We start from the raw sequence: 14,209 nt of genomic DNA, 5'->3' as shown, positions 1-14,209 counted from the left end.
TTAACCAGGTAGAGAGATTGGAGTCACGAATAGGCCAAACTACTTAGGAATTCTATACCCTGAAAGTTTTAGATGAAAGCTCAGCAGTTTTTTCTGCTGCCAGCCCATATTCGCAACTTGCTATGATGAGATTTGAACTAGTGACCTCTGGATTGCTTGTCTTGGACCATAACCAAAACACTACTGTACTATGATGTATTGAACCAGGTTAAGATATTTAAAGTAGCTGAGTCTCTGCATATATTCAAGACTGTGATAGATTTTTGGAGTCTCGGTGAATCAAGGGATGTGGAGATCGGGCGGGAAGGTGGAGTTGAGGCTGATGATCGGCCATGAATGGCGGAGCAGGCTTGAGGGGCCTTATGGCCTACTCCTGCTCCTATTTCTTTTGTTCTTAGTGAGGCAGGTCAGCCCGTCCAAGTATCTCGTCTGGACACTGCTGAGCGTGGGAAGGAGCTGCTGGATTTGCTTGGCGCCTGCAATCATCAGCCCGCCACACTTTGGGATGTCCAGACTCTTCAGCCAATTGCACTCCTGTGAGAGGACTTCCAGCACCTGGTCGGTGATCTTATCACCAGCAGGAGATGTCGATGGGAGGCTTCTTCATGTGGCTCACAGCAGCAGTCATCCCTTGGTCGATCAGTTGGCCGCAGTGACTGAGGGAAAGTTGCTCCATACAATTCCTTCGTTATTTTGCAGACCATGTCCTTAGCTCATCTATGTCTTTAGCTCCTCAAAGCAGATTTCCTTACTTACGCTGGTGTCCATCAGTTTGGTACAGGCTGTCGGATTTCAGACATGCCAGTGCACTGAATGAAGCTCCTTCTTTCTCCTTGAAGGCCTCAATGTCAGATTCAGTTATGATCTGGGACTTTTCATACTGTTATTTGGGAAGAGCAAAAAATCCCATGTTGCCATAAGTTCTGCTAGACTTTGGCTCATTATCACCCTCCTTGTCCTGCTGGCAGTTGTCGTTGGATGCGTTCATTCCCAGCAGCACCCAATCTGCGATCTCATTACACCAACCTAGCCGCAGCGCTGTCTGACTCCTGAAGTAGTTGGCGATGGTGAGGATGATAAATTTACAAGTAAAGAGAGAATGCCAAGCTAGCAGTGTATTGCACTATTGTGTAATCCATATTTCACAAATGGGAGTGGGTTGAAAAGTGTCATTTTTGACATACAGAAAGTTTATTTTGCATCAGATGGGTAGCATCAGTGCACAAATTATTTCCCTTTTTTACTCTCCATGCTGATCTAATCTAGCAATTCATATGTTGGGGTTTGATAATGGTGTACCATGTATACACTACTGTATTGACAACTAAGTTGCTTGTACTTGATTACTACATTAATTATCTTGGGGCTATATCTAATGTTCCCAAGTTTCAGATTAAACTGATATTTTTCTGAATGCAGTGGTTGTGCTGAAGACACGGAAAATTACAGGGTAAGAAGTCTTGGAAGCTCTCCATAAATCCTGTTTGCACAGTTGCACCAGGAAATGTTTTTCTTTTTCTGGGGTTAGATACCTATATTTAAACTTGATTTCACAGACTACTTGACTTTTGTTTAAATGAAGAAAAATTAAAATACTATTTAAAAACGGCAGATTTAGTAAAACTGAAAAGACTTTGAATAAAGTCCCCCAATAAATTTTGAAAACTGGGAAACCAAGCTGTATTGCATACAGTATAGTTACATTTTAAACTTATTGTACATTATCGTGGCACAATTGTTAATGAAAGGGTTAAACAGAATAATTTTCATGGTTTTGAAATTACAGATGAGAATTGAACATGCCCTTACTCATTCCAGGTATACAGATAAAAGAAGAAGATGACGACTCTGAATCCTGGCAGCTAGCATCACAACCTTCTACAGTCACTAATTTGGGAACTGCAACTGTCCTTGGTTCCAGTGATTTAGCACAAGTGTCTGTGAACCTGGATGAGGATGGTAATGATCAGCAGTATCAGCCAGGAAAACGACTCCGTCGAGTAGCGTGTACTTGTCCGAACTGTAAGGATGTTTTGGGAAGGTATGTTTCGATTTAGTACAAATTAAATCTTTTTATGTGTTGTAAAGATTCTGTGAACACAGGCTTACTACATAATCAAAATGTTCTTTAAGGGAAAATGTATAATGGCAAAACCAGTGCTCATAGCCTTTATCTGTTAATTGTACACCATGGGTAAGCTTGGTAAACTAATAATAATTATAACTTTCACCCACCATTTTTATCTTGTATTTGCAGCAAAAAAAATGAAGACCATTTCCATAAACAAAGTTTCCTTTGAACCAAAACCTGAGTCCTTTTACATGCAATGTCGTGAGAGAGCTTACCCTGGATTAACAATGACCCTTCTATTGTGATATTGGTTGCTGGTGATCACGAGGGATGCCCACCACATTCTCCTTGCATCTTTTGAAAGATGAAAATATCAGTCAGACTATAATGCTTCAGACAAAAATTGATTCAGATTTATTTACAAATATAATAGTAGTAAGGCACAGTAACTGCAATAATTAGAACAATCCATCTACAACATGTTGAAATGATCATTAAGAACATTTTTTCTTGGACAGCCTGATAAGTGACAGGACTCTTGAATGCTAGTCTTCAGTAGACTTTCATGTTGCAAGGTTGCATGTCGATGATGTGAATAACCAGTCCACTGAGTTCAGGTCTCTAGATAGGATTGCAGTGAAGAGCTGTGATTTATTGCTATGGGACCACCCTCAAGGTGCAGCCAAGGCTTTGAAGTCCAGAGGCAGCCTGAGAAAGGAACTTTAATTTTCTATGGATGGTGTTAATGCCGAATATATTTGCCTTCCTGCAAATGGCTCTCATTGCCACGGCCTTAAAACAAAGCCTCACATTTACCTAATTTTGTGATCAAACTATCTGGCTTGTTTTCCCATAAACAGCCTGACAGTTTACAGCTTGGTTTCCCAGTTTTCAAAATTTATTGTGAAATATTCCATTGTAACCCAGTCTATTTTTAAAACCATGTACCAATTTGACAAATCTTCCTTTTTTGATACTAGATAGAAACTATATGGACAGGAAACGACCAGCTGGTCCATTCAGTTGCGCTATAATTGAGCTTCGTTACTTTTTAATCATTCATGGGATGCGGGCATCGCTGGCAAGGCCAGCATTTATTGTCCATCTCTAATTGCCATTGAGACAGTGATGGTGAGCTGCTGCCTTGAACCGTTGCAGTCCATGAGATGAAGGTGCTTTGGGGAGGGAATTCCAGGATTTTGACGATATATTGAAGGCTATATATTTCCAAGTCAGGATGGTGTATTATTTGGAGGGGAACTTGCAGTTGGTGGTGGTCCCACGTGCCTGCTGCCCTTGTTCTTCAGGTTGGTTGAGCTCACAGGTTTGGGAGCTGCTGTCGAAGCCTTGGCGAGTTGCTGCAGTGCATCTTGTTGGTACACACTGTAGCCACAGTATGCAGGTGGTGGAGGGAGTGAATGTTTAAGGTGATGGATGGGGTTCCAATCAGATGAACTGCTTTGTCCTGGATGGTGTTGAGCTTCGATTGTTGGAGCTGTACTCATCCAGACAAGTGGAGAATATTCCATCACACTCCTGACTTGTGCCTTGTAGATGGTGGAAAGGCTTTGGAGAGTCAGGAGCAATGTTCCCTGTGAGCTGCACTTTGTTCTGCTTGGCCTGTTTCTTTTACATCGTGGTCCAGTTAAATTTCTGCGCATGCAAAAGCCGGTAAGTGGTCTGCACGAGATATTTCCCATTACTGCACTTCCATGCAGATTAGAGGTAACATTGGTCAGGAGGTGAGTCATTTGGTGCAGAATATCCAGTCTATGATCAGCTCTTGTAACCACAATATTTATGTGGTTGGTCCGTTTAACTTTCTGGTCAATGGTGTTGAGGGTGGGGGATTTGGCAATGGTAATACTGTTGAATGTCAAGGGGAGGTGACTAGACTCTTTTGTTGATGATCATTGCCTGGCACTTGTGTGGCGCAAATGTTAGTTGCTACTTATCAGCCTGAGCCTGAATATTGTCCAGGTCTTGCTGCATGAGGGCACAGACTGCTTCATTATCTGAGGGGTCGCAAATGGAACTGAACCCTTTGCAATCATCAGCGAACAACATCACTTCTGACTTGATGGGGGGAAGGTCATTGATGAAGCAGCTGAAAATGGTTGGGCCGAGGAACTCCTGCAGCAAAGTCCTTAGGCTGAGATGGTTGGCCCACAACCATCTTCCTTTGTGCTAGGTATGACTCCAGCCAGTGGAGAGTTTATGACTCCCAAAAATGCTCAAAACCCACCAGAAGCCATGTAATCTTTTGGGCGACACAAAAAGACAGATATTTTTAAAACCTAGGCCAATGGGCGGGGGGGAAAGAGAGAGAGGAAAGAATTATGGGAAATTCCTGAAGGTGATTAAAATGAGTTCCTGGAGACCACAGTGATGAGGCATATAAATCCATTGTGTATTTATTCATATTGAGGAAATCTCGAGGGAAATTTTCTTTGCCCCTTTCCCCTCTCCAAAGTTAAGGCCTCTATGATTCCCAGTTGCAGAAACTACTCCATTTGGATTTTATTCCTGCCATTTTTTTCCCTCAAACAATTTTCTTCATTGTATTGGAACAAATATCTGTTATTTAAAATCTGGCATCAGGTGAAATTGATCTTCTAGTCACCAATAATTTGGAGTTGTCAGTGCATTTCACACCTTACACAGGTCGCTGAATTATCGAGTGTCATTAATCTCAGTCCTTCCATCAGCTGGCCTATACAAACTGAATCAGTTCTCAGCTGATACCCTTCTTGAGTTCCCTACCGCAGAGAGTTGTTGATGCCAGTTCATTGGATATATTCAAGAGGGAGTTAGATATAGCCCTTATGGCTGAAGGGATCAAGGGGTATGGAGACAAAGCAGGAAAGGGGTACTGAGGTGAATGATCAGCCATGATCTTATTGAATGGTTGAAGGACCGAATGGCCTACTCCTGCACCTAGTTTCTATGTTGAGGGATTGGGGCAGGTAAACAATATCTCTTTAGGGGCAAGGTTGCATGCTTGGCACTGAAAGAATTGAAGTGTCAACCCTTCCAACCAGCTCCTTAATGGAGGGTAGACCTGTCACAAGGGATGAGATTCATTTCTGAAGCTAGAGGCTATTCATTAGGGCATTGGCTTGTAGAGTTGAATGGTCTTAAAGCAGCAGGAAGCTTACAAGTGCTTTGTGCACATAAATTGCAAGATTAATGCTGCTTAAATTCCACTAATATCTTTGCTGTTGGTATTGTGTACTGAAGGTCTCTGGACTTTGGTTAAGTGGGGTGTATCCCAATGCAGAAAATGTGCTGAGGGAAGGAAAAACTCGATCAGGCATGGGAGCAGCAGATGAATGATCAGAAAAAGGATTTCACAAGGATGGGACACCTTGAGAGTAATCAAACTTTCATAGTGCTTGAAGGAGGTGTGAGTAGGGTGAGCAGCCCAGGTAAGAGTGAAAAAACCATACTGCAACTGTGGCATTTTAAGCAGAGCTACATTATAAACTGCACCCAATTGATTTACTTCAACCAAGTGGTGCAAATTTATCAATACCTATTTATAAACATAGAAACACAGAAAATAGGTGCAGGAGTAGGCCATTTGGCCCTTCGAGCCTGCACCACCATTCAATAAGATCATGGCTGATCATTCCCTCAGTACCCCTTTCCTGCTTTCTCTCCATACCCCTTGATCCCTTTATAGCCGTAAGGGCCATATCGAACTCCCTCTTGAATATATCCAATGAACAACTCTCTGCGGTAGGGAATGCCACAGGTTAACAACTCTCTGAGTGAAGAAGTTTCTTCTCATTTCTGTCCTAAGTGGCCTACCTCTTATCCAAAGACTGTGTCCCCTGGTTGGACTTCCCCAACATCGGGAACATTCTACCCGCATCTCACCTGTCCCGTCAATCTTATGTTTCTAAGAGATCCCCTCTGCTTCCTTCTAAACTCCAATGTATAAAGGCCCAGTTGACCCAGTCTCTCCTCATATGTCAGTCCAGTCATCCCGGGAATCAGTCTGGTGAACCTTCGCTGCACTCCCTCAATAGCAAGAACTTCCTTCCTCAGATTAGGAGACCAAAACTGAACACAATATTCCTGGTGAGACCTCACCAAGGCCCTGTACAACTGCAGTAAGACCTCCCTGCTCCTATACTCAAATCCCCTAGCTATGAAGGCCAACATACCATTTGCCTTCTTCCCCGCCTGCTGTACCTACATGCCAACTTTCAATGACTGATGAACCATGATACCCAGGTCTCGTTACACCTCCCCTTTTCATAATCTTCCACCATTCAGATAATCTGTCTTCGTGTTTTTGCCCCCAAAGTGGATAACCTTATATATCCACATTATACTGCATCTGCCATGCATTTGCCCACTCACCTAACCTGTCCAAGTCACCCTGCAGGCTCTTAGCGACCCCCTCAGCTCTCACTGCCACCCAGTTTAGTGTCATCTGCAAACTTGGAGATATTACACTCAATTCCTTCATCTAAATCATTGATGTATATCGTAAAGAGCTGGGGTCTCAGCACTGAGCCCTGCGGCACTCCACTAGTCACTGCCTGCCATTCTGAAAAGGACCTGTTTATCCCGACACCCTGCTTCCTGCCTGCCAACCAGTTCTCTATCCACGTCAGTATATTACCCCCAATACCATGTGCTTTGATTTTGCACACCAATCGTGCAGTGAATTTTCAAAGTGTGTATAAACAAAATTTTAAAAAATTAATTTAGTAAAATGGAGATCAATGATACTGAAAATTGTATGCACTACCGATTGCCAGGATGTGAATGGTTGCTGGTAATTATTCCGCCATTCACACCCTATCTAGACTCATCTTTTTCTAACTTCTGCCATTACCATCTCAAGTCGGCCCATCATCCCATTTGTCTCCAATCTCTCCTGTCTTCCACCCCATCACAGACCTTCCCTTTTGTTCTTTCCTCCCCTCCCCCTTTCAGTGTTCCTTAAGAATTTGTTCATTTTGAACATGTACCAGTTCTGACGAAGCGTCATCGACCTGAAACGTTTGTTTCTCTCCACTGATGTTGCCTCACCTGAGCAACTTCGAATGCTTATTTTAAGTTTCATCTCAGTTCCCCTTACCCCGTCTCTCTTAATTCACCACTCTCCTGTCCTCCCTAACCCTTCATGTAAACTCTCCCACCCAGTTGTGGTGAGGGGAAGGGGTCATTAGGGGGTTATGACTCCCCACCCGCCTATTCAATTATTTTGAGGTCAACCAATTCTCAGGAACTAGTTGCCTATCTTCGGCCTTCAAGTTTGTGCAGTTCCAGGCTTGGAATTATCCCTATCTCTGTAATTGAGAAGGAAGTGAGTTTGAAAGAGTTAGGGGGCAAGAGTGGTGAGGGATACAACGGAGTGATCAGGGGTAGCTGTGTTGGTGAAAGACCATGGTAGATAGTGAGCTTGAGAGGGTGGCACTGAATATGGGTGGGTGCAGCTTGGGTCAAAGGATTGTTGGCGGGGTTGGGTAAAATTCTAGAATTGGCCGATAAGAAGTGCCCTCTTTCGGCACCTCCAGCCCTCTTCCTCCTCGCAAGCATAACTTTTTCCACCTCCGTAACAATGCCCGCCTGCACTCCTGCCTCAACTCTTCTGCTAAAACCCTCATTCATGCCTTTGTTACCTCTAGACTTGACTACTCCAACTCACTCCTGGCTGGCCTCCCACATTCTACACTACGCAAACTTGAGGTCATCCAAAACTCTGCAGCGCGTGTCCTAACTCGCACTAAGTCGTGATCACTCCTGTGCTTTCCGACCTACATTGGCTACTAGTTAAACAACACTTTGATTTCAAAATTCTCATCCTTGTTTACAAATCACTCCATGGCCTAGCCCCTCCCTATCTCTCTCATTTTCAGCCTTACAACCCCACAAGATGTTTGCGCTCTTCAACATTCCACATGATAACTGCTCAACCATCGGTGGCCATGCCTCCAGCTGTTTGGGCCCTAAGCTCTGAAACTCCCTCCCTAAACCCCTCCGCCTCTCTATATCTCCTCTTTTAAGACACTCCTTAAAACCTACCTCTTTAACCAAGCTTTTGGTCATCTGCCTTAATTACTTCTTTTGCGGCTCAGTGTCAAATTTATCTGCTTTATCTTGTTACACTGCTGTGAAGCACCTTGGGACGTTTTACTACGTTAAAGGCACTATATAAATAAACGTTACTATTTCAAAGAAACGAAGAGGCATTCTCCCGTTGTTTGGCCAATAATTATCCCTCACTCAACATCACAAAAAAACAGATTATCTGGTCATTATCACACAGCCGTTTGTGGGATCTTACATAGAAACATAGAAAATAGGTGCAGGAGTAGGCCATTCGGCCCTTTGTGCCTGCACCGCCATTCAATAAGATCATGGCTGATCATTCCCTCAGTACCCCTTTCCTGCTTTCTCTCCATACCCCTTGATCCCCTTAGCCGTAAGGGCCATAATCTAACTCCCTCTTGAATATATCCAATGATTTGGCATCAACAACTCTCTGCGGCAGGGAATTCCATAGGTTAACAACTCTGAGAAGAAGTTTCTCCTAATCTCAGTCCTAAATGGCCTACCCCTTATCCTAAGACTATGTGCTCTAGTTCTGGACTTCTCCAACATCGGGAACATTCTTCCCGCATCTAACCTGTCAGAATCTTATACGTTTCTATGAGATCCCCTCTCATCCTTCTAAACTCCAGTGAATAAAGGCCCAATTGATCCAGTCTCTCCTCATATGACAGTCCAGCCATCCCTGGAATCAGTTTGGTGAACCTTCGCTGCACTCCCTCAATAGCAAGAATGTCCTTCCTCAGATTAGAAGACCAAAACTGTACACAATATTCCAGGTGGGGCCTCAAGGCCTTGTACAACTGCAGTAAGACCTCTCTGCTCCTATACTCAAATCCCCTAGCTATGAAGGCCAACATACCATTTGCCTTCTTCACCACCTGCTATACCTGCATGCCCACTTTCAGTGACTGATGAACCATGACACCTAGGTCTCGTTGCACCTCCCCTTTTCCTAATCTGCCGCCATCCAGATAATATTCTGCCTTCGTGTTTTTGCCCCCAAAATGGATAACCTCACATTTATCCACATTATACTGCATCTGCCATGCATTTGCCCACTCACCTAACCTGCCCAAGTCACCCTGCAGCCTCTTAGCATCCTCCTCACAGCTCACACCGCCACCCAGTTTAGTGTCATCCGCAAACTTGGAGATATTACACTCAATTCCTTCATCTAAATCGTTAATGTATATTGTAAAGAGCTGGGGTCCCAGCACTGAGGCACTCCACTAGTCACTGCCTGCCATTCTGAAAAGGACCCGTTTAACCTGACTCTCTGCTTCCTGTCTGCCAATCAGTTCTCTATCCACGTTAGTACATTACCCCCAATACCATGCACTTGGATTTTGTGCACCAATCTCTTGTGCGGGACCTTGTCAAAAGCCTTTTCAAAGTCCAAATACACCACATCCACTGGGTCTCCCTTGTCCACTCTACCAGTTACATCCTCAAAAAATTCCAGAAGATTGGTCAAGCATGATTTCCCTTTCATAAATCCATGCTGACTTGGTCCGATCCTGTCACTGCTTTCCAAATGTGCTGCTATTTCATCCTTAATGATTGGTCCAAAATTTTCCCCACTACTGATGTCAGGCTATAATTACCAGTTTTCTCTCCCTCCTTTTTTTTTTAAAGTGGTGTTACACTAGTTACCCTCCAGTCCATAGGCACTGATCCAGAGTCAATAGACTGTTGGAAAATGATCACCAATGCATCCACTATTTTTAGGGCCACTTCCTATGTACACACTATGTAAATGCTGCAAGTGTAAGAAATTAAAAGTTGGAATTGCAGGCATGCACTTCTACAGAGCACTTAAAAAATTATAAACATTTTTGAAATGTGGTTGGATCTTGGGTTATGGTTCTGATGTTTAGTAGCACAGGTACAAGGGATTCTGAAAGAATAGGACAGGTCAAAGAGATATAGCTGTGTCTATCCTCAACTGGTCAATCTCCCACAGTATCGGGCATGTTAAGTAGAATATGGTTTTTCGCTTACTTGGCTCTATTGTCTTTGTTTGTTTTCCCTTCAGCTTCTCCCTCCTCAAATTTAATTAATGATTCTCTCCAACTCTTCTGCCTGTCTTTTTCTTCTTTCCTTTCAGTTGAAAGGTGGTGGATGGCTTGGCAAGATAGAACCACAACAGCTGTATGCAGCATTTGGGTTGGGGTTTATGGGGGAAAATGTGGCTCAACTCCCATCTCCCTTATCTCATCTGCCTGGCCCCAATCCCTCAATGCCAACATATACCGTAGCCTCTCCTACAATTGCCTTACTCCTACCACTACTCATTGTTGCTTCCCTTCTGAATTCATTGGCCCTGAAATCCCGGCCTCACTGGGTCCGTATCGAGCCGGCGAGACCTTGCAAAAGCCAGTTTTTGGCACACAATGTGCATGCGTCGAGAACCGGCTTTTCCGATCCGTCAAGATATCTCTTGCCAGATCTTCCACATCCCCGGGAGAAGGACATCCGCGCGGGTGCGATTGCCCAGCGAATGTCCTTGAAACTCTTATGCCTGGTAAAAGCAAACGCATAGCCTACTTTTACCAGCATAAGAGTTTTAAAACATAAAAATAAAATTTAAAGACATTTTTATAGTAAAAACCCTGTCCGCTAAGGTAAGTTTATTTTAAACCCTATTAAAACACATCAAAAAAATCCAAAAACATAAACATTTAATTAACTTTAATTTCAATTAATTTTAAATATATAGAGGTGGGTTTTTTTTAATGTTGTTGCGCTTGGGTGTTTTTTCGCATCGATAGTAGTGGGAACTCGTAAAATCGGAGTTCCCATTATTATCACTGTACCGTGATTGGTTGTCCAGGCCCACATGACTCCAGCTTCTCCATCTGTATCCACAAGACGTGGACGGGCTGCAAAGCACGGGAAAGAAAGGCCTCCGACCGGAAATCAATTTTGGGTGCAGCATATTCTACATTACAACAGTGACTACACTGCTTGTATTTAATTGACTGTAGCCTTTGCAACGTCCTGAGGTGGTGAAAGGCGCTATATAAATGCAAGTCTTTTTTAATGTACTGCCACTTCCTATATCTGCCCATCTCTCACCGAACTCTCTTTCAATTCCTCCAATAAAGTTTCCATCCCTTCCACAGCAGCAAAATGGTGAGGAACAATATTTACTGACTGTGATGCAATATCTTCATTCTTGTAGACTGCTCTGTAGTCTGCAACATAGCTGGCCACATCATCCTCCTGCAGTGCCAACGCCCCTTGTTTTTCAGCTTCGTGGGGCTACCTTTGCTTGGCTTGACTCATCTGTTCATCGGCAGACATCACAAGCAAGGGTTTCTCTTCCTACCCCGGCACCATCACCACCAGCATCCCTCAAGAATCCATCCTTGCCCCTCCTCTTCCTCATTTCTATGCTGCCCCTTGGCAAAGGCACTTGCAGACATATGGTCAGCTTCCACATGTACGCTAGTAAAATCCAGCTCTATCCCACCTTTCTCAACCCCTCTTTCCACCCCCCCCGCGCCCCAGCTTTTGTGCTGTTACCCTGGCTGTTCAACATTGATTTCTGGATGAGCTGTAACTTCCTGCAGCTAAACATTGCAAAGATTGAAATCATTGTCTTTGTCCCCCACCACAAACTCTCACCACTATATTGAGCTGATCGAGACTATTCACAACTCGCATCCTCTCGCTATTTAGCTCTTACAAAACTGCTGCCCATATCCTATCTCTTACTGTCCCACTTGACACTTTTTCCCCCCCCCCACCCTCCCCTCCATTCTCATTGACCTATGCTGGCTCCCAGTCCTCCAAAGCCTCAAATTAAAAATTCTCATTCCTGTGTTTAAATCCCTCCATGGCTTTGCCCGTCCTAGTTCTGACTTTTTCATCCTTTATACTCCCTCCTTAACTCTCCATTCCTCTGACTCTGGCATCTGTGCCTTTGGCTGCCTAGGTCCCTCTCCTCCCTCTCAAGATTCTCCTTTAAAACTCACCTTTTTAGCACATTAGTTAATCTCACCTCCTTTGGCTCAGCGTCTATTATTCCTCTTCCCACATTACAACAGTGATTACACTCCAAAAGTACTCCATTGGCTGTAAAACGCTTTGAGATGTCCGGTGGTCGTGAAAGGCGCTATATAAATCCAAGTCTTTTGGGATCTTTTTCTACATTAAGGCACTTTATAAATGAAAGTTGTTATAAGATGCATCATTGTATCCATCAAATCCTGAATCTTATTTATCCAGGTAAGTAAATTTGTTAGAGATGTGGACAGCAAATACCTTGTGATTTTTCGGTTCTATTTATATAAAAATTGAATGTAATTTCAGGTATTCATTTACCCTGCATTTGCATAATACTTAGAAATGTGAAATAAGGTGACTGACTGGCAGTGATTTCAGAATAATTGTAGAATTTGGAACCTAACACATGAAATTTAAAGAAATCAGACTGCAAAATTTGAAAGGACTGCTTTTCCTCCAATCTTATTATTTTACAAAGCTTGCTGAGTATAGTTTTGCAATTACTCAGAATAGTTATTGCATTTGAGTTGTTTAGAAGTAGTTACCAAGTTAATATTTTTAGTTGCTGCTATTTTTTAATTCAATTGACAGTTAAATCTATAGACCATTTTGAAACTGTCTTAAATGTTTAAAGGTTTCCGAGGATAGAACTGAAAATACTTACATACACAGTATTTGAAATTATATTTTTCCTCAGATCCTCCAGTAATTTAGGCAAGAAGAAACAGCACATTTGCCACTTTCCAGGTTGTGGAAAGACGTATGGAAAAACATCCCATCTGAGAGCTCATCTTCGTTGGCACACAGGAGAACGACCTTTTGTCTGTAACTGGGTTTTCTGCGGAAAACGGTTCACTCGCAGCGATGAGTTGCAACGACACAGAAAAACACATACAGGTTATTTTCATATTTCTACCTTTTTAAGACGATATAGCAGATTTCAATCATTATCTTGGTATCCGTTGCCACTTCTCCCTCATCAATTCCCACTTATCCTCCAACAGAGCTCTGTTCCTGAAGTCTTTCTGCTTATCAGTGCAGCTAAATATAGTCCAAGAGCTGGGCTTTACATTTACTTAAAAGAAGCACAGCTACAACCCATGCAAGACAGAACTTAGAAGCATCATTTTGGTTGCTCAGTGAAAGATTTTTCTGGCTTTAGGTCAGATTATAGTACTCGAACTGAAATGCTGCTTACAAGAAGGGTCATGTGTTTCAATGAAAGGCTGTTTAAGTATATTGGGTGTGATGGCAGCAACAATGTTTGTGATCACCAATGCTTACCTGTTTGAGATTACTGCAGCTGCTGGACACTGCACAGAGCTCTCTCTTTCCCAACCTGGCAGGACAGGATACTGACTTACAGGGGGATTGGGATCAGTACTGATGTACAATAGAACAATCAGTTATCTAGAAATATGGACAGAGAGATTAGATGTTGAGCATTTCCACCTCCAAGTAGAGGGCAAGTCTGTATGCTTCCTTTGTTCTACTCATACACTGCTGCACTTATTAAGCTAGACAGTGAAGTGGCAAATTTGGTCATCGCACAATTTACTCTTGTAAGTGGAAAATGCACCTGGCGGGGTGTCGGCATTGGGGCTGCACAGAGATAGATCGATTTGCTTCCCTGGTTTTTTTCTGTCATATGCTGGGCAGCATCTTTTTCTGAGCAAATAAATTCCCATGTCTATTTTCTGTTCTGCCTGATCTCATGAGTACTTCAAAAGACATGAGTAGAAAGGGCAAAAGTAATATTGGTGACTCTTTATTAACCATGAAAACTGGTTCTTGGACATCCTTGTGATGAGCAAAAGACAAATGAGCAGGGGTAGGATTTGATTGTCGGGCAGCAGAGATCTGCTCCCTTCATTGTTAGGTCAAGGATTTTCCCTTTTCTATAGTAGATACCTTGATTAGAATCTCAGGGCAGAGATAATAACGCCATCATAGGCGGTTCCTCGAAACGAGGATGACTTGCTTCCACGCCGAAAAGGGATGAGTTCACAGGTGTTTCAATGAAGGACCTAATATTCCAGATCCCGAACTACA

General features: G+C 43.1%; 1 protein-coding gene across 1 annotated transcript in view; it reads left to right on the top strand.

Moving 5' to 3' along the window:
• LOC139254319 (transcription factor Sp3-like) overlaps window positions 1–14,209 on the top strand; it is a 62,740-nt gene that overhangs the window by 32,916 nt on the left and 15,615 nt on the right. Inside the window, exons 4-5 of the mRNA XM_070873661.1 lie at window positions 1,819–2,041; window positions 12,855–13,054. Coding sequence (XP_070729762.1) covers window positions 1,819–2,041; window positions 12,855–13,054 — 423 coding nt within the window. The remainder of the gene's footprint in view (window positions 1–1,818; window positions 2,042–12,854; window positions 13,055–14,209) is intronic.

Source organism: Pristiophorus japonicus, chromosome 3, assembly GCF_044704955.1.
Source record: "Pristiophorus japonicus isolate sPriJap1 chromosome 3, sPriJap1.hap1, whole genome shotgun sequence".
NCBI classification, from domain to species: Eukaryota; Metazoa; Chordata; class Chondrichthyes; family Pristiophoridae; genus Pristiophorus; species Pristiophorus japonicus.
The sequence above is the reverse complement of the archived record's forward strand: the minus strand, read 5'-3'. Positions and strand labels throughout refer to the sequence as shown.